We start from the raw sequence: 25,026 nt of genomic DNA, 5'->3' as shown, positions 1-25,026 counted from the left end.
TTAAATTGGAAAGTACAGTTGGAAAGATATTTTCAATGTTTTTCATCAGTGAAGTGTATCACATGCAGCCCATGAGTCTGTACACCTGCACGGTCCACCCTGATCACCTATCAGCTAGGTCTATTCTGTGCTAGTCGGATGACTTATCCTGCAGACGAGGGGGTGCAGAGACCAGTAGAAGCAGGTGGCGCAGTGGGAGGAGGACAGGGACCCAGGCTTTCCGACACCACCTGAACCTCCTGGAGAACTCAGGCGAGTCACTTCACTAAGCTTCAGCTTCCTCCTATAAATGCTTCTACACTACAGTGTGTATGTGCTAGGTCACTTCAGTCATGTTCGACTCTTTGCCACCCCATGGACTGTAGTCCACCAGGCTCCTCTCTCCATGGGATTTTCCTGACAAGAATACTGGAATAGGTTGCCATTCCCTTCTCCAGGGGATCTTCCTGATCCAGGGATAGAACCCAGGTCTTTTACATCTCTTGCATTGGCAGGTGGGTTCTTTACCAATAGTGCCACCTGGGGCATTAAAATCACACAAGATGCTGTCTGTTCTATGATTCTGGTTAGACAACTTTTCACTTGAATAATTTTAGAAAATTATTTAGAACTTTAGAGAAGCTACGAAGACGACACAGAAAGTTCTCATCTACCCAGCCTCCTCCAAATGTGAACGTCTTACATAACCAAGAACAAACACCTGTCAAGTCCAGGATGCCAACATTAGTACAAAGCTATTAACTGAACCCAGACTTCTGGGATTTCACCAGTCTTTCCAGTAACATCACAGTTACGTCCTAGGATCCAATTCAGGGTCCAGGACTGCATTTAATCACGTCTCATTAGTCTCCTCTGATCTGTGGGAGTTTCTGTCTTCTTTTCCATGATCTTGACCATATTATACCTCTTAATACAGGCTGATTGTCTCTTTGGCTGTGCTGGGTCTTTGTTGTGACACGCGAGATCTTTGATCTTCATTGAGGCATGTGGGATCTAGTTCCCTGACCAAGGATTGAACTGGGCCCCTGAATGGGGAGCTCGAAGTCTCAGCCGGACCACGAGGCAATTCCCCAGGCGAATCTTCTTAGACACTGTAAGGATGATGTCAAATAGGTAGGGAAAAGTGAGATATGGATGAATGTAAAGGACTGCAGACAGAAACCAAAGCATGGATGATCCAGGCCCAAGGCTGCTCCTCTAAATGTACATCAGCTGGTCTGCAAGCGCCCTCCGGGTTGTATGGTTTCCACTCCACTTCCACAGCTCAGAGCTGGATTTCTGCCATTTAAGAGAAGAAGTGGCCAAGTTCATTTTCAACATGGGTATCTGCACAAACACTGCAACTTTGGGGACTCAGGTGGCTGGTGTTATGAGCTGTGAATGGCGGCGTCTTACTCCTTTGGAATGCTGCCAGAGGATGATCCACTTTCTTAAAGGTTAAAGACAAAAGAAGAGACAGAGACAAACAGAAAAGACCAAAACCTATCTAATGCCTGAAAACAGAACCAATATTTGATGCAACCTATAAAAGCTCAATTTCACCCCCGGCCTCCGCTGGCAGAAAGGCTGGTGGTATCATCCAGCCACCAGCATGTTGGTGGCTACTCTGAGATCTTTGGATTAAAGGAGCCCCAGACACTAGGGGCTTTAGCAGTGCCCTCCACCCTCCTGACCACCTGTGTGTTTAGACTAACAGATGTGTGGCAAATGGACACCAGTCGGCAAGTAAAAAGTTCAATAGTCTAAAAACACCAACACCACCCTGAGGGGAACACAGCTTCCTCTGTGGGGTGGAAGCTGTGACTGAAAAGAGAGAACCCTTGCACTGAACAAACCACCACCTGGAGAACTCCTCGAGGGAGTGGTGACGCCAGCTCTGTGAACTGCTCTTGAGTTCAGTGAGACTTTTTCTTCACAGTATGAAGAGTGGGGTCAATCTTCCTATTACATTAAGCACCGATATATCTCTTGTAAATATGTATCAGGAGAGGTAACTTCTATCTTTTCCTTCTACTGTCAGGGAAGGCTTAGTATTTATTTTTATTTTTGGCCGTGCCACATGGCATGAGGGACCTTAGTTCCCTGACCAGGGACTGAACCCGGGCCCCCTGCATTGGAAGTGAAAAATCCTAACCACTGGATCACCAGGGAAGTCCCAGGGAAGGCTTAGTATTAATATCAGTGCAAAAAAAGCCAATTCTGGTGGATGAGAACTTGATTCCCTTAAAGTAGTCTACTGAAAAATGTGAACATAAAAGCTTATCCAGTTACCACCTACGACTGCTTACATACTTTTATATTTTTATTATTATTTTTAAAATTATTTATTTATTTGGCTGCACCAGGTCTTAGTTGCAGCATTTGAACTCTTAATTGCAGCATGTGGGATCTAGTTCCCTGAGCAGGTATTGAACCTGGGCCCCGTGCACTGGGAGCGTGAAGTCTTAACCACTGGACCCCTGGGAAGGTCTCAGCCTACACGCTCTTATAATCACTGCAGTGTGTGGTGCTTCTGTTTCTAACGGGGAGACGGTTTGGTCTTATAATAGGAAACCATGATGTTTTGCTGGGAAGAAGTCACCCTGCTGTTCCACTGAGTGGGGACAATGAAAAGCCTAGACTCAGGAGGGGATATGTACCCGAGGCCTGAGGCTTTTCAGTGGCCCCAACTGCTGCCATGAAAAACTGTAACCAACCCACATCTTCAAAACACAAGGGAGCTTTAAACTGGGGCACGAAGTGTGAGGAGAAATTCAGTAAATACAACAGGATTCTATTTTCCTTTTTTGATGAAAAAAATTGTAAGCTATTAGATCTAACACTTTGCTACCATGAACTAATGTGACACGATGCACTGTTACTTCCACCGAGCCAAAAGCCAGAAACCAAATGCTCACTGGGAGCTCACTGGGACTGTGGATGGGTCAAGGGCCAGACACGATAGGGAGTGGTGGGGACTGGGGCAAACTGGATGGTACAGTCCAGTCCAAACAGCAGGGGCTCCTCATATCTGGATCGACTGTTGCCTCAGAGGGGAATTTAGATACAGTGTTGTCAGATCTTCTAATTTTTCCAGAGAAGATAAGATACTTCTATGTAAAGCTTCCCAAATTTTAAAGTCAGCAACTACAATTCATTGTGTGGACAACCAAAACACAGCCGCATGTAGAAAATGGCCTGTAGGCTACCAGTGTTAAGCACTGGAGAAATCCCGTTTCGCTTCTCTTCCCGTCTGTACCCAAAGGTCTTTAGAAGGTTTTCATATTAGAATTAGAAGAGACAGGCATACAGGTTTGAGATCAAAGGAACTTCAAGGGAGAGTTTATACATCAATGAAGAAGTAACTCAACGACAGTTAACGTTAACATCTACCAGAATTTCTTGGGCATCAGAACCAAGTTTCTATAATGAAATTAAGTAATAACACCTACATGTTCTTATAGCTAATACAGAGTTTTACAGTTTTCAGATTAATTTCTCTACTTGATTTGCAAATCATTATTTTTCAGATAATAACTTGGAAGCGTGAAGCAATCAAACGGCCTGCCCAAGGTTCTAAGACTGCTCAGGGGCAGAGTGAAAGAAAATGGAACCTTCTTTTTTTCACGTCTCTGGGTCTTCACTGCGGTGCACGGGCTTTCTCTAGTTGTGGTGAGTGGGGGCTACTCTCCAGTTGCAGTGCACGGGCTTCTCACTGGAGCACGGGCTTCAGGTGCACAGGCTTGGTAGTTGTGGCCCACGGGCTTAGGTGCCCAGCAGCATGTGGGATCTTCCTGGAGTAGGGATTGAACTCGTGTCCCCACACAGAAACTTCTGGACTTCAGTGATTGTTCTCACAAGGCACGGTGGCCCAGGTTATCTACTACATAGACACTGCTATCTATTTCGTTTACTCTCTATAACATCCTAACAGTACAGCTCATTAAAGCTGGAAGGATCATTACAGAGAATGTAATCCAGTAGCTCTAAACTTTTCTCTGTTTCCATCTTGTTTACATGTACAACTCTTAATATCACCAAACAATTCCTACGTGCAGTTATGACCTCGGTTGGAGAGAGGCACTCAGGACCCTGGAGGGTGGAAGGAAGTGTGTGTGTGGAAGGACGTGTATATGTAGACAGAACTGTACCCTTGCAGACACCCTCTGACCATCACCCCGACCAGCCTGTTCCCTCCCCGGGGTTAAAACTTACTGATCTAGTTCATCCCTCCATTCCCCTGACGGGTTAGGAAACACAGGATGAGTTCAATGACTGACGGTCCCAAGTTCTATAAAGTGGCAAAGCCAAGTGTAAAATTCAGTCTCTTAAACCAAAATATAAGGTGAGAAAGGGACTCTGACATCGTCAGACATCCTCACAGGCCCCACAGCAGGTTGCAGGGTTTTGGGGGTGTTATTCTGTAGCTGTTGAGGTGTCCCTTCCTGGGATACCAGGCGCAGAGCTTCTCTTACCTCCCAGCCTTCCATCTCCAGTCCTCTCTTGCCATAGATGTCGTAGATGGCCCTGGTCTGGGGGTCACTGAGCACTGCAAATGAAAAACCCAATGTGTTTACAAAGCACTGAATCCTCCACTTAGTTCTGACCACACCAGCAGCAGGTAAGCCCACCTCTCTTTGTCCTTCTTCCAACCACAATTTTCCCAGAGACTCTGCCATTCCTGATGTGTCTTTCCTTCTACTTGCCTTCCAGATCCAACTAAGAACGTGTTTAAAGGCGGCTCCAGGTGGAAAATGTTGCATTTTTCATGTCCGAGCTACCTTGTGAGGGGTGCTGACTCTGTATCACTAAAGGACAGTTGTTTTTAAAAGACTGTCCTAAGTTTCTGTCACCGTCTATAGAGTACCTTGGCTTGAGACAGCAAATTCCAGTTTCTAATAAAGCCTAATGTAAACCTAAGGACAGGCTCCGACGGGAAAAATCTGTCTTATTTACCCTATAGAATCTCACTAACTCCTACAGCCAACCATGTAAGAAATGTTTTTTGCGCCTCTCTTCTTTATTTACACATCAGTTAAAAAGGCGCAAACACCTGTCACTACGGTGTCAGCCATGTCACCTAAAGTGCATCAGGAAAAGACTGTTCAATAAGAATGAGAGGGACTTTACTGGCAGTCCAGTGGTTAGGACTCCACACTTCTACTGCAGGGGGCCCAAGTTTGATACCTGGTTGGAGAACTAAGATCCTGCATGCTGCATGGTGTGGCAAAAAAATTAAATAAATAAACATTTTAAATCACTACATTAAAAAAACTAAAAGGGCGGTAGCTAACTGATTCTGAACATCTGTACAGCTATTTCTATTGGGCCAACTTCTGTTCAAGACCTTTGAATCTCCCCACTCTTCCCTACCCTGGCCCCTGAGAATTCCCATATATTTCTAGGTCTAATTAAAAAATGATGTAAATGACACTGTGCTGTGCTATGCTTAGTCACTCAGTAGTGTCCAACTCTTTGTGACCCTATGGACTGTAGCCTGCCAGGCTCCTCTGTCCTTAGGGATTCACCGGGCAAGAATACTGAAATAGGTTGCCATGCCCTCCCCCAGGGAATCTTCCCAACCCAGGGATTGAAGCCAGGTCTCCTGCATTGCAGGTGAATTCTTTACCATCTGAGCCACCAGGGAAGCCCCAAAATACTAGAGTGGGTACCCTATCCCTTCTCCAGGGGAACTTCCCAACCCAGGAATCGAACTGGGGTCTCCTACACTGCAGGTAGATTCTTTACCAGCTGGGCTATCAGGGAAGACCTGTAAATGACTCTTGGTTTAATCGTTGGTTAAGTTGCGAAGTCATGTCCGACTCATGTGATCCCATGGACTGTAGCATGCCAGGCTCCTCTGTCCGTGGGATTCTCCAGGCAAGAATACTGGAGTGGGTTGCCCTTTCCTTCTCCAGGGGATCTTCCTGACCCAGGAATCAAACCTGGGTCTCCTGCATTGCAGGCAGATGATTTACCAGCTGAGCTATGAGGGAAGCCCATGTAAAGACTCTATCCATATTCAAATCTAACAGGGAAGAAAGAAATGCTGACCATTGTAAAACCTGGGAGCTAAACTTCTTGAGCTGATCTCTAGGAGTTAAGAAGGAATTATTTATTCACCACCTCAGTCTCCCTTCAGGCCAAATACTTGGGCCAGGCCTGCTGCTACAACATGTTCACAAGCATTGGTAGGCTTTTCTGCTAACTCTTCCCCAAATCTCCAAAACAACACAGTCCAGCTATGAGGGTAATTCAAACAACCAAATACAAGAAAAGGAACACGCTATATTCAGACCAGACAAATAGCCCGAACAGTTACATCTGGTGAAGACACAGGCTGATTATACACACCTGTGTGCCACAGTCTCAGTTTTACTGGTCATTAAAATCTAACTTTTTAGTAAAACCATAGTGAAATACAGCAAAGTGCTTTTATGTCCACAATGAGAAATCTTTATTTCATAAAGAAAATCTAATTTTTGGTCTGTTTAATTAAGGAGCAAATCACCAAGTGGCTCTGGAATGAATAACTGACTTTACTTGACATATATCCTAAGAGTAAGTTCACATTGTTTTAACTTTAATTTTAAAAATTGTGGTTATAATATACACAACATAAAACTGATCATTTAAACCATGTGTAAGTGCACAATTCACTGGTGTTAAATATATCACTATGTTGTATAACCATTGCCACAATCTACTAGAACTGTCTCATCCTCTCAAACTGAAACTGTACCTACGAGTGATTTTACTATTTCATAAGCAAATATATTATACACTTTTCTTTCTGAAATGTATGAGGTAAGTATAAAAATCTGAATTATTTGATTCTATTTCCTATTATGCTTTTTAACATCATTTTCTTCCTTTTGTTAGAACCTTTCCTTAACTGAATGCTACAGAACCAAGAAAATCACTTTCAGATGGAAAAAATGTTCTTTGTATCTTCTCAAAAGAAAAGAGAGAACAAAGTAAGCTTGTCTGTAGCGATCAGCCTTTCACGTTTAAGAGTTCCCTTTAGGAGAAAACGAGGAAACGATTTAAAACTGGAGTATTCCCCTAGAATTCAGATCCGGGACTATTACTTCACCTGCGGTCTCATTTTCTATTTACTGGACACATATTGATTTCCAAAGCAAAATACTACTCTTTCAAAGGACCCCGTCAGTAAAAAGCACTAAACTAACTGCCTCTTTTATGTACCTCGAAGGACTCTCTTTTTCTATCCTCTACAAATCAAACCTCTTAAAAATCGAGTGTCTGCTACAAGACACTGCTGTTTCTACACTGGTGCTCCTACAGAGCCAAGCGCCACACTGACCTTCATAAGCCTGGTGAACGAGGTTAAACAGCCGCTCGGCCTGCGATTTGAGCTCTGGGTCTCTGTGCTTGTCCGGGTGGTAAAGCATGCACAGCCGCCGGTAGGCCGCTTTTAGCTCTTCGCAAGAGGCCTGCAGGAAGAAAAATCCAATTAGAAGACAGTCGATGTGACTTAAATATTATCATGATCAGAATCAGCCTTGAAATGGGAAGCTATCAGCCACGTTCCAACACGTCTGCTGTCTACATGCAGGATATAATGAAGTTATGCTTTATTACTTCAATAAGGCCTCTTTTTTCCAGTTAATAAAGTGATCAATTATGTACATCGAAAGCAACTGTGTTTTGCTGGGAACTGCTGCTATCAGAGAGAATGAAAGCATGTGTCCCCACCCTGGTTCTCTGCACTCTGAGTGGAAATGAGAATCGTCACAGAGACCTGCTTGCTATTTAACCCAAGTCATTCAAAGTCGATCGTGCCAAGGTATTCTCAACAGAGACTGTTCAGAAGGGGGAGAAGAGCTATAAACCATTAGAAAGAAATGCCATGCATGTACTCAGTCTTCAGACAAAGGAAACTCAGTGAATATTCATCCTTTAAAAAATCAAAGACATCAAATTGTCAAATGAACACCTTTCTATTCAACCGCTAATTCTAAAAGCAAGCACACAAGGCAGGCAGAAATGCTTCCCTATCTGTAGTAAAAACAAGCCTCCCCACCCAGAGCACCCAAAGGCTCAACACACACAACCCTCCAACTCCTTCTCATTTATTTATTGGCTGCCCCAGGTCTTAGTTGTAGCACTGGAAACTTTGATCTTTGTGGCGGCATGTGGGATCTAGTTCCCTGACCAGGAATTGAACCTGGGCCCCCTGCCCTGTGACCCGGGTTCAATTCCTGGGTCAGGAAGATCCCCTGGAGAAGGGAATGGCTCCCACTCCAGTAGTCTTGCCTGGAGAATTCCATGGACAGAGGAGCCTGGAGGGCTACAGTGCATGGGATCACAAAGAGTTGGACATGACTGAGTGACTAATACTTTCCCTTTCCTCTGCACTGGGAGCACAGAGTCTTAGCCACTGGACCACCAGGGAAGTCCCTCTCCAATCTTATAAGTAATCAGTTTGAGGGGAGAAGGTGCCATTAGAAGAGCACAGATGACACAGAGTACAGGCGGGCTCTGGGTGTGTTTTAACAACGCAGAAGGGAGGGAGGAGGAGGGCTGACAGAAATCCACTTTGTACTCTGCCTGCCTCACAGCCACCAAGAACTTCTCAGAAAGAGGCTTCACTGGAGGCTCTACAAACACCATGCCATCTCTTGCGCCACCTCGCTGGCTGGGCCCTCAGGTGTACTCTGGGAAAGTACAATGTCTGATTTTATATCAACCTCCAGGACCTTTTTAGTCTATCATAGGTGATACCAAATGTGTAGCTTTGTCAAATGATTTGTTTTTAATTGGAATATAATTGCATTACAACACTGTGTCAGTTTCTGCTATACAGCAACATGAATCAGCTATGTTGTTCTTTAGTTGCTACGTCTTGCTGGACTATTTTCGACCCCATGTACTGCAGCATGCCAGGCTTCCCTATCCTTCTCTGTCTCCCGAAGTTTGCTCATATTCATAACCATTGAGTTGGTGATGCTATCTAACCATCTCATCCTCTGCTCCCCCCCTTCTCCTCCTGCCCTTAATCTTTCCCAGCATCAGCGTCTTTTCCAGTGAGATGGCTCTTCGCATCAGATGGCCAAAATATTGGAGGTTCAGCTTCAGCACCAGTCCTTGCAATGAATATTCAGGGTTGATTTCCTTTAGGATTGACTGGTCTGATCTTGCAGTCCAAGGGACTCTCCAGAATTTTCTCCAGCACCACAATTTGAAAGCATCAATTCTTTATCGCTCAGCCTTATGGTCCAACTCCCATATCCATACGTATATACATATGTCCCCTCCCTCTTGAGCCTCCCTTCCACCTACACCCCATCCCACCCCTCTCAGCCATCATCGAGCTAAGCTCCCAGTGCTATACAGCAGCTTCTTGCTAGTTATCTATTTAACACACGGTAATGTATATACACGTCAGTGCTTCTCTCCCCATCTGTACCATCCCCTCCTCCCTTTCCACAAGTCTGTTCTCTGTCTGCGTCTCTGTTCCTGCTCTGCAAATAGGTTCATCAGTACCATTTCTCCTAGATTCCATATATATGCAGTAATATATGACTTTTTTTCCCTCTTTCTGACTTAGTTTGTTCTGTATGAGTCCCTAAATTCATCCATATCTCTACAAATGACTTCATTTTGTTCCTTTTCATGGCTGAGTAATATTCCATTGCATATATCTATCACATCTTCTTTATCCATTCATCTGTTGATGGACATCTAGGTTGTCCAGGTGATTTGTCAAGAACATATTTTTTGGGGAGGCAACTCCACCATTTTGACAACAAAAGCAAATTCTGGGTCACTGACAACATGCCAGAGGGTCCTGAAAAGCCAGCCCTCCAGGTGGAGGATGGGACCAGGTCCACAGTGAGGATGCTGAGGAAGGACGGGAGGTCTGGGCCCCGGAACACAGGGAAGCAGTCACAGGGGTGTGACGAATCAAGGCATCAGGGTTACAAGGGAAGACGTCGAACTGAGTTTTTCTGTAATTTCCACCGTTTTTCAGTATCTTCCAATTCCAGGAGTAATGAGTGCTTCCGTTGTTGTTGTTGAGTCACTAAGTCAAGTCCGACTCTTGGAATCCCATGGACTGTAGCTCGCCAGGCTCCTTTGCCCATGGGATTCTTCAGGCAAGAATACTGGAGTGGGCAGCCATTTCCTTCTCCAGGGGATCTTCCCAACCCAGAGACTGAACTTGTGTCTCCTACATTAGCAGGTAGATTCTTTACCACCGAGCCACCAGGGAAGCCCTTAAGAACAGAGGCTTCAGGCAAATGAATTTTCTGACCCTTGGCTTTCTCACCTGCTAGAGCAGATGACAACCGTGCTCAGGGGTGGTATGGGAATAAAATGAGACAGTGATCACAGTGCTTCTTATGGTACATGGCAACAACCTATTCTCTATAGCTCTTCTAAAATCTTTTCTTCACACTATAGACAACAGTACCTCTCTCACACCTATTTTGAGGAGTAAATAGTATGTGTACAAGCTCTTAACAGTGCCTTGCATGTGAGAGGAATTTAATCATTATAGCTGTCATTAATGCCACAATTCAGCTTTGATACCCTTTTGGCAGCAGGAATAGGGAAACTGGGATAATGACAGCCCTTGTGGGAAGATGACAGGAGCATTCATTCATGAAGTGGCCCACGTCTGTGAAAATTTACTGAGCTGCATGCCCATGATGCAGACTCTTCTATGCAAATGTTCTATTTCAATAAGAACACAAGACTCCAGGGACTTCCCTGGTGGTCCAGTGGATAAGACTCTGGGCTTCTACTGCAGGGGGCTTGGGTTTGATCCCTGGTCAAGGAACTAAGATCCTGCATGCCCTGCCTGCAGTGTGGCCCCAAACAAAACAAGACTCCACGGAAGACAGGGGCCTCAATGCTCCCATCTCTGCGGTTCCCCTTTTTCCCACCGTAAGCCTCTTTCTATACTTATGTCAACTAATTATACAACACATTCCTTGCCACACTTACCAAGATGCCACTTGCACCAAGCTTCAATGTTTTAAGCAAATAAAGAACAGCTAACCAATGGCAAATTCAATGTCTTTTCCAGATAGGTTTACTTATGTGATGATGTAAAAGGAGCTTGTTCCTTCCTGAGGAACCAAAATGAATTAGTCCCTTTCTGCAAATTTTAATTGTTCTTTCCAGCATCTCATAAAAATTACAAGTGCAGGATTAGACAGATTTGACTGACTTTAGGTTACACTGCTATTTCCTGGTTGTAAAAAGTAAACTAGAAGACAAGGGAATAGAGTACCTAGTTCGCAATACCTTCTTTAGTCATACTAATAAATGGCTTAACGTGCTATTGATTAAGTAATAGAAACAAGAAGTTTCATTTTTAATAAATATCACATTCAATAAAAGGTTAGATTGAGCCTTTTATCATAACTGAATAGCTAAGGTCACTGGTTCGATATTTCATAAATGATAAACTCTTTCACTATCATAAAAATACAGATATCAGGACTTCCCTGGTGGTCCAGTGGTTAAGACTCTGTGTTTCCAACGCAGGGGGCATGGGTTCAACCTCTAATTGGAGAACTAAGATCACACATGTCACTTGGCATGACCAAAAAATGAATAAAATAAAAATGCTGATATCATTTCAAAATATGTGATAACATTAAAAATGATACCTCAAATTATGTACTTATTCCTAAAATTGTATATAAAATTAAGTGATGTATCATGCTGTAAGTCTGAAAAGTTTCATCATCTCAATTATCTAGTTATAATTTTAATGGAAAGTAAATCTAATATAAATTCAATCTTTATATATCATAAAATTCATAGTGAAAAGATCCCTAGAGACCTGTAGAGTTTAGTGGTCTTTTAAAACTGTTGGATTAGATGCTGTATGATACAAAAACGCAATAAAGCACAAAAAAGAAATTCAAGACAAACATAGTAAAAAGTTAAAATGTCTCTATTTGTGCAGATGTCGTCTATGTAGAAAATCATAAAGAGTCTATCAGAAAACCTACTAAGTGATTTTAGCAAGGTCATGGGATACAGGATCAATAAACATCAATTTATTTCTATATATTAAAAACTGAGACTTGGTATCACTGACAAACATGAACTACTTAGGGATACACTTATGACCCGTACAGTGAAAGCTACAATGCACTGTGACAGAAATGACACAAGGCCGAAAATAACGGCACAATAAGCTACCTTCATGTACCAGAAGATTCAGTATCATTCAGACGTCAAATTTCCCCCTACAGATTCAATGCACTCCAATCAGAATTCCAGTACGCAATCCAATCAGAATTCCAGTAGGCTTTTTTTTTGGGTAGAAACTGACAAGATAATTCTAAAATTTATATGGAAAAACAATATGGAGCAAGAAGAAATTTTACTTTCCAGTTATTTTACTAACCAAAATAACTTTGAGGAAGAACTGGAGGACTCACAATACTGGACTTTAACACTGCTCTGGTAATCAAGACAGCGTGCTACCAGTAAAAGAACAGACATACACAAACCAGTGGACCAGACGTGAGTCCACAAACAGACCCCCATGTATGTGGTCAGGCTTTGCAATAATGCAAAGCGGAAAAGACAGTTCTTCAATAAATGACGATAGAAGAAAGGAATATTCACATGTGGAAAAACGAACCTTGACCTTTACTGTGAGACACTGGACCTGCCTGGTGAAATGAAAGGATACCAGACAGTAACTCAAAGCCACATGAAGAAATTAAGATCTCAGAAAAGGAAATACACGGGCAATTATAAAAGCTAGTATTATTATAAAAATGATTTGTAACTCCGTATCTTGTCTTCTCAATGATTTCAGACATTAAAAAAAAAAGATTAATCTAAAAGGTAGTCTTATTGTAGCTCCAGCTTATAACTTCATGTTTTGTTTCTACATAATTTAAGAGACTAATGCATTCTAAAAAAAATAATCCCTAGTTTATTTTTTAGACACACAATATGTAAAAATGTAATTTTATGACATCAATAACTGAAAGAGGTAGCATAGAGTTGCAAAATAAATTTTTGGTACATTATTCAAGTTAAACTGGAATAAGTTCAAATTAGAGTATTACAACTTTAGGATGTTAAATGTAATCTAAGGAGTTAAATGTGACCACAAAGGAAACCGTTATAGCATATACATGAAAGGATATGAGAGGTGAATTAAAATCCAGCAAACCCACTGCTGGGCATACACACTGAGGAAACCAGAAGGGAAACAGACACGTGTACCCCAATGTTCATCGCAGCACTGTTTATAATAGCCAGGACACGGAAGCAACCTAGATGTCCATCAGCAGATGAATGGATAAGAAAGCTGTGGTACATATACACAATGGAGTATTACCCAGCCATTAAAAAGAATACATTTGAATCAGTTCTAATGAGATGGATGAAACTGGAGCCTATTATACAGAGTGAAGTAAGCCAGAAAGAAAAACACCAATACAGTATACTAACGCATATATATGGAATTTAGAAAGATGGTAACAATAACCCTGTGTACGAGACAGCAAAAGAGACACTGATGTATAGATCAGTCTTATGGACTCTGTGGGAGAGGGAGAGGGTGGGGAGATTTGGGAGAATGGCATTGAAACATGTATAATATCATGTATGAAACGAGTCACCAGTCCAGGTTCGATGCACGATACTGGATGCTTGGGGCTGGTGCACTGGGATGACCCAGAGGGAGGGTATGGGGAGGGAGGAGGGAGGAGGGTTCAGGATGGGGAACACAGGTATACCTGTGGTGGATTCATTTCGATATTTGGCAAAACTAATACAATATTGTAAAGTTTAAAAATAAAAAATAAAATAAAATAAAAATTTCACTACAAAAAATCAGCTTAACACAAAAGATAATAATGTGGGACATGAGACAAAAAAAAACAAAACCACCAAAACAGTGCACAGAAAACAAGTAGCAAAAATATTCCTTCTTATAAGTAATTACTTTAAACATCAATAGATTAAACTCTCTAATCAAAGACAAAGACCGGCAGAACAGATAAAAACACCACATGACCACCTGTATACTACCAATGAGAGGCTCAACTGAGAGCCAAAACAAACAGGTAGAGAGCTGAAGGATGGAAACAGACATTCCTTGCAACCACTGTAGTGACCATAAGAGAGCAAAGCTATTAATACCAGATAATACAGACGTGAAATCAGAAAAGGTTACAAGACACAAAGAAAGACACCCAATAATAATAAAAGGTTCAGTGCAGCAAGAAGACAGAATAACTATAAACTTCAGTTTCAGCATCAGTCCTTCCAGTGAATATTCAGAGTTGGTTTTCTTTAGGATTGAAAGTTTGATCTCCCTGCTGTCCAAGGGAGTCTTCTCCAACACCACAGTTTGAAGGCATCAATTCTTCAGCACCCAGCCTTCTTTATGGTCAAACTTTCACATCCATACATGACTACTGGAAAAACCATAGGTTTAATATATGGACCTTCGTAGACAAAGTGATGTTCTGCTTTTTAACACGCTGTCTAGGTTTGTCATCATTTTCCTTCCAAGGAACAAGTTTTGTTTAATTTCATGACTGCAGTTGGCATTCACAGTGATTTTGGAGCCCGAGAAAATAAAATTTGTCATTGCTTCCACTTTTCCCCCTTCTATTTGTCATGAAATCAGACACCATGATCTTAGTTTTTTGAATGTGGAATTTCAAGTCAGCTTTTTCACTCTCCTCTTTCACCCTCATCAAGAGGCTCTTTAGTTCCTCTTCACTTTCTACCAAACACACTTCTATATGTAAAATAGATAGCTAAAAAGAACCTATTGTATAGCACAGGGAACTCTATTCAATACTCTATAATGACCTATATGGGAATAGAATCTAAAAAGAAGGGTGAATATGTGCGTATGTATGACTGATCCACTTTGCCGTACAGCAGAAACAAATACAGCACTGTAAATCAACTATGGGCTTCCCTGGTGGCTTAGCGGTAAAGAATCTGCCTGCAGTGCAGGAGACTTGCAGCAGATGTGGGTTCTATCCCCGGGTAAGGAGGATCCCTGGAGAAGGAATGTTAACCCACTCCAATATTCTTGCCTGGAAAATCCATTGACAGAGGAGCCTGGCAGGCTACGGTCCGTGGGGTTGCAAAGGAGTCAGACACAACTCAAAAACTAAACAACAAACAACAAAATCAACTATACTCTAATAAAAATAAATTTAAACAATAAAAGGAAAAAACGAGAGAAAAAGAAAAGCTAAAATCAAAAATGGCAGAAGGAAATCATAAAGATTAGAGCAGGGATAAATGAAATAAAGAATGGATATGCAATAGAAATAAAATGAAAGTTGGTTATTCAGAAAGATTACAAAAATCAACAAACCTTTGGCTAGACTGAAGGCAAAAAAGAGAGAAGATTCCAATGACTATGAAATGAAAGTGGAGCTATTACTATTCATTCTATAGAAATAGAAAATAGTTCATAAGAGAGCACTATGAATAACTGTACACCAAAAAAAATGAAAACAGATGAAATGGACAAATTACTAGAAATACAAAACCTACCGATCAAATCATGATGAAGTAGAAAATCTGCATAGACCCATGACTAATAAAGAGATTGAAAGTGAAAGTCGCTCAGTCATATTCATGGAATTCTCCAGGCCAGAATACTGATGTAGGTAGCCTTTCCCTTCTCCAGGGGATCTTCCCAACAAAGGGATCGAACCCAGATCCCCCACATTGCAGGCAGATTCTTTACCAGCTGAGCCACAAGGGAAGCCAAGGAGACTGAATTAACAATCAAAACCTCTTGACAAAGAAATGCCCTGGACCTGATGGATTCACTGGTGAATTCTTCCAGACATTTAAAGAACTAATAGCAATCTTCAACTATTCCAAAATATTGAAGAGGAGGGGACACTTCCAAACTCATGCTATGAGGCCACTATTACCCTGATGCCAAAGGCAAACAAAGACTCCACAAAAAAGAAAAAAATCTACAGACCAGAATCCTTTATGAACAGTGATGTAAAAATCCTCAACAGTATACCAGGAGCGTTCAGCAGCATATTAAAAGGATAAACATTACAACCAAGCAGTATTAATTCTTAGAATGAAATGACAGTTCCATGTATGAAAACTGATCAATACAATACACCATATTCAAAGAAACCCCATACGATCATCTCAATAGATGCAGAAAAAGCGCTGACAAAACTCAATACTCTCTTGTGATAAAAACACTCAGCAAACTAGAAACAGAAGGAAACTAAAAGAAACAAAAACCATTAAGAGGCTTTTACAAACTGAGGAAGAAAACTCAAAGCTAACATCATATTCAATGGTAAAAGACTGAAAGTTTTTCCCCTAAGATCAGGAAAAAGGGAAAAACGTCTGTTCTTACCACTTCTATTCAACATAGTACTACTGCAGGTCCTAGCCAGAGCAATTAGGTAAGAAAAAGAAATTAAAAATATCCAAATTGGAAAGGAAGAAGTAAAATTATCTGTTTACAGATGATACAATCATATATAGAAAACTCTATAAAAATTCCACATACACAAAAACCTTGTTAGAACTGACAAATGGGTTCAGCAAAATTGCAAGCTACAAAGGCAACACACAAAAATTAGCTGCATTTCTATACATGAACAATAAACCATCTGAAAAGGAAATGAGGAAAACAGGCCCATCTACAATAGCATAAAAAACAAGCAAACAAAACTTAAGAATGAGCAGGGAGGTAAAAAGGCTTACAAGACATAAAGATGACATACAGAAATGAAAAGGATACTTTATGTCAAGTGTCTCTGGAAAACTTTGGATTGGAAAACAATATTACTAAAATGTCAATAATATGCAAAGCAACTAACAAAACCAATGTAAGCTCTATTAAAATACCAATGACATTTTTTACAGAAACAGAAAAGTCCACTCTAAAATTCACATGAATCTCGAGGGATCCCAAAAGCCAAAGCATCTTTGTCTTGGAAAAAGACAAAGATGGAGGACTCATACTTCCCTATTTCAAAATTTACAACAAAGCTACAGTTACCAAAACGATACTGGCATAAAGACAGACATATAGACCAACAGAATAGAACAGAGAGCCCAGAAGTAAATCCTCAAACAAACGATCAAATTATTTTTGACAACTGTGCCAAGACTACTCAACAGGGAAGGGGTAGGCTTGTCAACAAATGGTACCAGGATAACAGAATATCCACATGAAGAGTGAAGACCATTACCTAACACCATATAAAAAAATTAATGCAACCGATTTTTGTATGTTGACTTTGTATCCTACAATTTTGGCTAATCCACCCAAACTTGATTAAAGATTTAAACGTAAGAGCTGAAACTTTAAAACTCTTAGAAGAAAACAGACCAAAAGCTTCAAGACATTGGATTTGGTGACAATTTCTCAGATGTAACATCAAAGATTTTGGAGCCCAAAAAAATAAAGTCTGACACTATTTCCCCATCTATTTGCCATGAAGTGATGGGACTAGATGCCATGATCTTCGTTTTCTGAATGTTGAGCTTTAAGCCAACTTCTTCACTCTCCTCTTTCACTTTCATCAAGAGGCTTTTGAGTTCCTCTTCACTTTCTGCCACAAGGGTGGTGTCATCTGCATATCTGAGGTTACTGATATTTCTCCTGGCAATCTTGATTCCAGCTTGTGCTTCTTCCAGCCCAGTGTTTCTCATGATGTACTCTGCATATAAGTTCAATAAGCAGGGTGACAATATACAAACTTGATGTACTCCTTTTCCTATTTGGAACCAGTGTGTTGTTCCATGTCCAGTTCTAACTGTTGCTTCCTGACCTGCGTATCACTGTAGATGGTGACTGCAACCATGAAATTAAAAGATGCTTACTCCTTGGAAGGAAAGTTATGACCAACCTAGACAGCATATTGAAAAGCAGAGACATTACTTTGCCAACAAAGGCCCATCTAGTCAAGGCTATGGTTTTTCCAGTGGTCATGTATGGATGTGAGAGTTGGACTGTGAAGAAAGCTGGAGCACCGAAGAATTGATGCTTTTGAACTGTGCTGTTGGAGAAGACTCCTGAGCGTCCCTTGGACTGCAAGGAGATCCAACCAGTCCATTCTAAAGGAGATCAGTCCTGGGTGTTCTTTGGAAGGAATGATGCTAAAGCTGAAACTCCAGTACTTTGGCCACCTCATGCGAAGAGTTGACTCATTGGAAAAGACCCTGATGCTGGGAGGGACTGGGGGCAGGAGGAAAAGGGGACGACAGAGGATGAGATGGCTGGATGGCATCACCGACTCGATGGATGTGAGTTTGAGTGAACTTCAGGAGTTGGTGATGGACAGGGAGGCCTGGCGTGCTGAGATTTATGGGGTCGCAAAGAGTCGGACACGACTGAGCGACTGAACTGAACTGGACATCTGAGATACAGGCAACAAAAGAAAGGAAAGAGAGAGAAACTGGACTTCATCAAAATTAAGAACTTTCGTGAATCAAAGAATACTATCAAGAAAGTAGAAAAAATCTGAAGAATGGGAGAAAATAGTTGCAGATGGTATATATGATGAGAGATTAATAACTAGCATATATAAAGAATTCCTAAAACTCAAAAAAAAAATCTGATTCGAATATGACTAAGGACTTAATACATCAAAGAAGATATATTAATGGCTAAAAGCATACGAAAAGATGCTCAATATCACTAACCACTAGGGAAAAACAAGTCAAAGCCACAATGAGACATCACTCCATACCCATTAGGCTGGCTACCATTCAAAACAAAACAAAAACAGGAAAAAAATAAGTGTTGGCAAAGATGCAGAGAAACTGGAACCCATGTGCACTGCTAGGGGGAATGTAAGATGGTAGAGCTTTTATGGGAAATACATGGCAGTTCCTCAAAAACATTAAAAACAGATTTACCATACAATCCAGAAATTCCACGTCTGGGTAAATACTCAAAAGAACTGAAAGCAGGTTTTGAACAGATATTTGTACACTTATATTCAGAGCAGCATTATTCACAACAGCTAAAACATGGAAGCAGCCCAATGCCCATCAACAGATAAATCGATAAGCAAAATGTGGCATATACAGACAATGGATATTATTCAGTCTTAAAAAGGCAGGAAATCCTGACATGTGCTGCAATAAGGATGAACCCTGAGAACATTATGCTAAATGAAATAAACGAGTCACAGAAAGAGAAATACTGTACACGTTTACTTACGTAAGGTACCTAGAAGTAGTCAAAATCATAGACATAAAGTAGAACGGCGGTAGTCAGAGGCTGGTGGAAAGGGAGGTCAGGAGTTACTGTTTAATAGGGATAGAGTTTGAGTTCTGCAAAATGAAGAGTGTATGAGATGTAAACGGTGGCAGGTGCATAACAATATGTAAACATTTAACATTGCGGAACTGTATACTTAAAAATGACTAACAAAAAAATTGCACAGAATTTTGTGTGTATCTTACAAGTTAAAAAGCTGGAAACAATCCAATCCTTTGCAACCTGGTTTGGAAACTTTCAGGACCCTCTTTAACCTATGATTTCCTTTAGTACGGGGGTCTTTTACTCCTCAATCCACTGTTAGTTATCTGATTGGCCCTTTTTACCTGTATTCTCACATCTTTTGAGAAAATTTTCTCATATTAATTGTTTAATAATGTCTTCTCCTTCATTTTACTTTATTTAACGCCTAAAAAACTTGATCTTCCAATTTTTAAAATTTACTTTTGTGGGTATTTCCTCATCTTTAACTTCCAGTTATTTGTTATCTTCTTTTTAAGTTCCAAGAACTCCTTCTTTTTTTATGTAGTATTTCTTTTCGATGAATCACCTTGCTGTTATTTCTTACATGCAGGATCTTATCTATCTGAAGGCAATCTAGTTCCCAAACTCCTTGCATTGTCTGCTTCTTCTAGTTTCTCCTTGCTGTCAGCATGATCTCTCAGAATTCCTCTGGAGGCTTCCCTCAAACACCTGATGTTCTTTGACAGTTGATTTACACTTCATAGTAAGACACTAATAGGCTATTTGGAAGCTCTGTATGTGTGAACAGGCCTTGTCATCTGATGAGGTTCTTTCTGAAATGGCTGGAAGGGAACCTAGAAGTTTCATTTGGCAGTCTTTTCTCTTTATAGGCTAGTTCCTTCAGGGAAGAGCCCAGGAATAAGGGGAAAAAAGCTAGAAGCCTCACCACGCAGGGTGCAAACACTTATGTTTCCCTGCTTTTGTTAGGGAGCCACTCTCACCCTCTATGCTCTATGTCTAAGCTCCAGAGTCTTTCTGGCTCAATTTCTCCAGGGAATAATCCTCCTGTCTTCTGGCAGGGTGGGCTAACAGATTTTCATCTGTCAGAGCTGAATACTATCATTAAAAAGGAAAAAAAAAAAAAAAAAAAAACTTCGCCAATCTGGTAGAGAAAAAGCAAAACAACAAACAAACAAAAAACAGCCTTGTTTCAACCTGCATTTGTTAATTTACAAGTGAGGGTGAACATTTTTCCAATCCTTTATTTGCATTTCAGATTTCTTCTACTTGTTTCCTTTGTATTGTTTCCCTATTGGGGTATTCATTTTTTTTCCCCCCTTTTAAAGCCAAGAGTTCCTTATATATGTTGGAAATGTGATTCTGTACCAAATATAGACTCCTTTTAAATCTTTAAAAAAAGTTTTAGAGATGTTTCTCATTTTTGTAAAATCAAACCTATCCATGCTCTTTTCTGATTTCTGCTATAGTATCGTGCTTAGAAAAGTCTCCTGATAACAATTTCATTGTATTTGCTTCCCTTAGATAATTAAGGCACAGAAGACACTGCTCCATTTTCACTTTAATTTCTAGTGACAGACACCATCTCTGCATTCAAAGTGACAGCACAGAGTCAAAGAGTATACGGTCACTCTGCTTTTATTTCCTATCTTCAATTAGCAAAGTCAGCTACAGCATGTGGGAACACTGGTATGGCTATCCATTGGACAGGCTACATCAATGGTTCTTAAGTGTGGTGTGGGGCCCCTAGGAGTTCCTGAGACCCTTTCAGGGGGTCCACAGGTCAAAACTATTTTCATAATAATACTTAGGTGTTATCTGCCTTTTCCTCATCCTTTCATAAGCATTGTTATGCAGTCGCCAAGTCGTATCTCCATGGACTGCAGCGCACCAGGCTCCCCTGTCCCTCACCATCTCCCGCAGTTTGCTCAAGTTCATGTCCATTGAATCAGTGATGCCATCCAACCGTCTCATCCTCTGTTGCCCCCTTCTCCTTCTCTCTCAATAAGCACACAGTGAGATTTTCCTGAGGTAACATGAGGTGTGATGATACCACTGCTCTGATGGTTAGTGAAGTGTGTACTTGTACACTTTCTTGCTTTCTAGAAGCTTGTAAGGTGGTAGCTTTATGCTATAAACACAAGTTTTCAGAGATCACCTCAATTGATTCTCAGTGTACTATCTTTCGTTCTGCCTGCAAACTCATTATTGTCCAATACATAGTTATTTTGAAATCCATAAGTTTTTCTCATGCTTATACTGAAATATAAGAAGTACATTTTGTGTCTTATTGTTAAATATTGATAGCTATAAGCCACATAAACAAAAGCTCTTTGGGGCCCTCAATAATTTAAGAATGTAAACAGGCCCTGACATTAAAAAGTTTGAGAACTGCTGGGTTGGTGATACTGCGGTGACAAACAACCCCCAGATTCCAAAAGTTTTTTTCTCCCTCACACTACATGTCCATCTTGGGCCAGCTAGTTCTCTGCTTGGCAATGTCCTCAGGTCCCAGGTGGACAAAACAGACCCTTTGGAACCACCGCCAATCATGGAGGCAGAGGGAAGAGCATAAGACTCCGGCTCACCTGCCCTTTAAGTGCCCCAGCCTGAGCAGCACACACATCCCTTCCACTCACGCCATTGGCTAGAGCTGGTCATATGACCGCACTTAACCACCAGGGGACTAGGAAGTGCAGCCCCTCCCTAGTTAAGAGCCAATAATGTTCGGTGTACAGCACATCTAACTAGTACAATGATATTTCATTCAATACTTTGAAGACCCGTTAGAGTATACAAGCAACAACTTAAGCAATACCTCAGACCTTCACTTTAAGAAAAGTAAAGCTGGACTTCCCTGGTGGTCCAGTGGTTAAGAATATACCTGCTAATGCAGGGGACACAGGTTCAATCCCTGGTCCAGGAAGGTTCCACATGCCTCAGAGTAACTAAGCCTGTGAGCCACAACTACTGAGCCTGTGCATTCTAGAGCCCATGCTCAACAAGAGAAACCACTGCAATGAGAAGCCTGTACACCACAACTAGAGAGTAACCTCCCGCTTGTAACAACTAGAGAAAGCCTGCACAGCAACGAAGATCCATAAATAAATAAGTACAAATTTAAAAAAGTAAAGCTACCAGGCTTTTTATTGCTGAAGCCTATAAATTTCAAGCTCAAACTTCCAGGCTATATCTATATTACTGTATCTCAGCAACAAAACCTCCACAAACTATGTTCTTTTGGATTGTGGGAAGTCTGCCTAATTACTGCAATTGGAGATTCATGACTGCCCATATGCTCCACGACAATCTGATCGAAATAAACTGCATCAGCTAATAAAAGGCTGTAATTTTTTATGATACTTTGTGCTCACAGAATTTAAAGGAAAAGGCAGATTTCAGAGCTAATTAACAGCAAGACAGCATGGGTACTTTGTGCTGAGCGAGAGCCGCTTCACGAAGAGAAAGGGCGCTAGAGTATGTGGTGTCGTTGAGTAGATTCTGATCACACAGAGAGACTAGCTTGTGTGAAGGTTCCCACACAGTATGCAGCTTCAGAAGACCAGAAAACTGCCCTCCGCATGGCCCTACCCTCTTCTGATGCCACTTTCCCTGCTCAGCACAGTCTTCTACTCTTTTTGTTTACTTATGGGGACATCTTTGGAGGCTCTGGAAATAAGTTCCTGCACATGGGGGTTCATCCACAAATAAAAGACCCTGACAATGTATATGGGACTTCCCAGGTGGCTCAATGGTAAAGAACCCACCTGTCAATGCAGGAGACACAGGAGACGTGGGTTTGATCCCTGGGTCGGGAAGATCCCCTGGAGGAGAGCATGGCAGCCCACTCCGGAAGAACCCTATGGACAGAGGAGCCTTGAGGGTAAAGTTGAACACAACTGACTGACAGAATGCTACTAAGTAGGTGGACTCACCCTCAAGTGTGATACAGACTGTCCTAGCATTTCAAATAGAACAGGATTTCAAGAGAAACTAACCAATGCCTATGGTAAAAATTCAGCTCTATTTAACTGACAAAAGGAAAAAGAACTGTTAAAAAATAAATCTAATCCATCTGAAGCTTTCTACAAATACCATTACTGGTGCTAGTACAAAAGATGATAAATATGTAACCTTTTCTCATCGCAATAAAGAAACGTAAGAGAAAGATGATCAATATCTGCCGGATGAAAAAGGACAAGCCCTGCGGGGAAAGGCGTTCCTTCCTCTTCTCTCACGGCATCCAGTCTTGAACTGAGTCTCCACAGGTCTTGGCTTAAACCGGGGCCCCAGCTATGAATTTGCACTCATCCTCTGCTCCCTGACTTTAAGCAATTTTCCTAAGGGAAAGTTGAGATTTACCAAGCTGAAAATTATCAAAGTGCTTCCAGTACATTCCTCTAGGATGACCTGCCACCAAAACTGCAACATGTTCCTCAATACAGGTGTCCCACAAAGTAAAATGTACCTGGACAAGGTGAGTATGGCATTAGCAAATATTTCGTCATTTCAAACCACCACGTTAACTGAATGTCAACTCTGCTCTAAGTACCACAAGAAATACAGAAGAAGTACATCATCCCTGCCCTCAAAGAGATTATAAACTAAGTGCATGTGTCCATTCCCTAAAACTCCCCATGCATGGATTTAACTAAACAATAACGAAGACACGGGACTTCCCTGATTGTGTCCAGTGGTTAAGACTTCGCCTTCCAACACAGGGGGTGCACATTTGACCTCCAGTCAGGGAGCTAAGATCCCACATGCTTTACCCCAAAACACATTAAAACAGAAACGATATTGTAACAAATTCAATAAAGACTTTAAAAATGGTCCACATAAAAAAAAAAAAGACCTAAGTTCAGCGCTGTCAGAATGGAAAGAAAACTTCATGGAGCCAGTAGTGTTGAAATAATGCAAAAGGCAGACTGAATTTGTTTCAGTATCGACAACAGGCTGGGGCATTTCAGGGGAAAAGAGTGCCCCGAGGAAACAGGTGAGACAGAACACTGACAAACTGGCCTTATTAAAGGCAAAGAAGAAGGCAGGAAGTAGGCAAGAAATTAACGCGGATATCCACCCGCCTGCTCATTCACTTGGCAAACATCTGACAGGTATGTGTCATGTGCCCACAGTGCTAGGAACCCAGTGGCGAGCCAGGCAACCACGGTGCCTGACCCCACATGGAGCCTGCTTTGCAGTGGAAGAAAACAGAACATCAGCACAAAGTGGGCAGAAAATATAGAAAACATCTAATTTGTAAGGGGCTTTAAAAACAGAGCCAAGAATTTGACCTTTATCCAATAAAAAATAGGACGTGACAAAAGACTTCTGGCTACAGAAACGTGATCAGTACTGTGTTAATATTAACTGGTACAGCTTGACTGAAACAGACAAAAGGTGAAAACAAAGAGACCTGAAGAAAATAGAAATGAGGGGGTCAAAGTCAGCTGGAGTGGAGAGGATTCATGGACTGAGTACCTGTGGGGAACCTGAGAAGGGACTCAATACTACTTGGAGAAGAAAAATCAAAGAGCATCCGAGGCTTTTCACTGGGATGCACAGGTGAGCATGAAATTGGGAGGCAGCCAGGCACAGGAGGCAAGTGATCCGAGCATGTAATCGTAACGGCCAGAAGGCAGAGATGCAGGGTCAGAGCAAAGCTAACAAAGTGCTATCACCAGTATTTCCTCCATTTGAATACTCATAAAATGCCTGGAGACTGGCGTTAGAACCCCCGTATTTCAGAGAAAAACAGTGAATATCTAAAAGGTTAACTAAGTGGCTTGTCTGAGATGGAGAAATTT

General features: G+C 41.4%; 1 protein-coding gene across 3 annotated transcripts in view; it reads right to left on the bottom strand.

The window, feature by feature from the left end:
• The window catches only part of DNAJC11 (DnaJ heat shock protein family (Hsp40) member C11), a 70,480-nt gene that overhangs the window by 38,287 nt on the left and 7,167 nt on the right, over positions 1-25,026 (bottom strand). For all 3 annotated transcript variants that reach the window (XM_019976429.2, XM_070768280.1, XM_070768278.1), the window contains exons 2-3: positions 7,307-7,436; positions 4,455-4,528 (exon numbers count right to left, since the gene is read on the bottom strand). In XM_019976429.2, coding sequence (XP_019831988.2) covers positions 4,455-4,528; positions 7,307-7,436 — 204 coding nt within the window. The remainder of the gene's footprint in view (positions 1-4,454; positions 4,529-7,306; positions 7,437-25,026) is intronic.

Source organism: Bos indicus, chromosome 16, assembly GCF_029378745.1.
Source record: "Bos indicus isolate NIAB-ARS_2022 breed Sahiwal x Tharparkar chromosome 16, NIAB-ARS_B.indTharparkar_mat_pri_1.0, whole genome shotgun sequence".
NCBI classification, from domain to species: domain Eukaryota; kingdom Metazoa; phylum Chordata; class Mammalia; order Artiodactyla; family Bovidae; genus Bos; species Bos indicus.
This window is presented reverse-complemented; position numbering and strand designations above follow the sequence as displayed.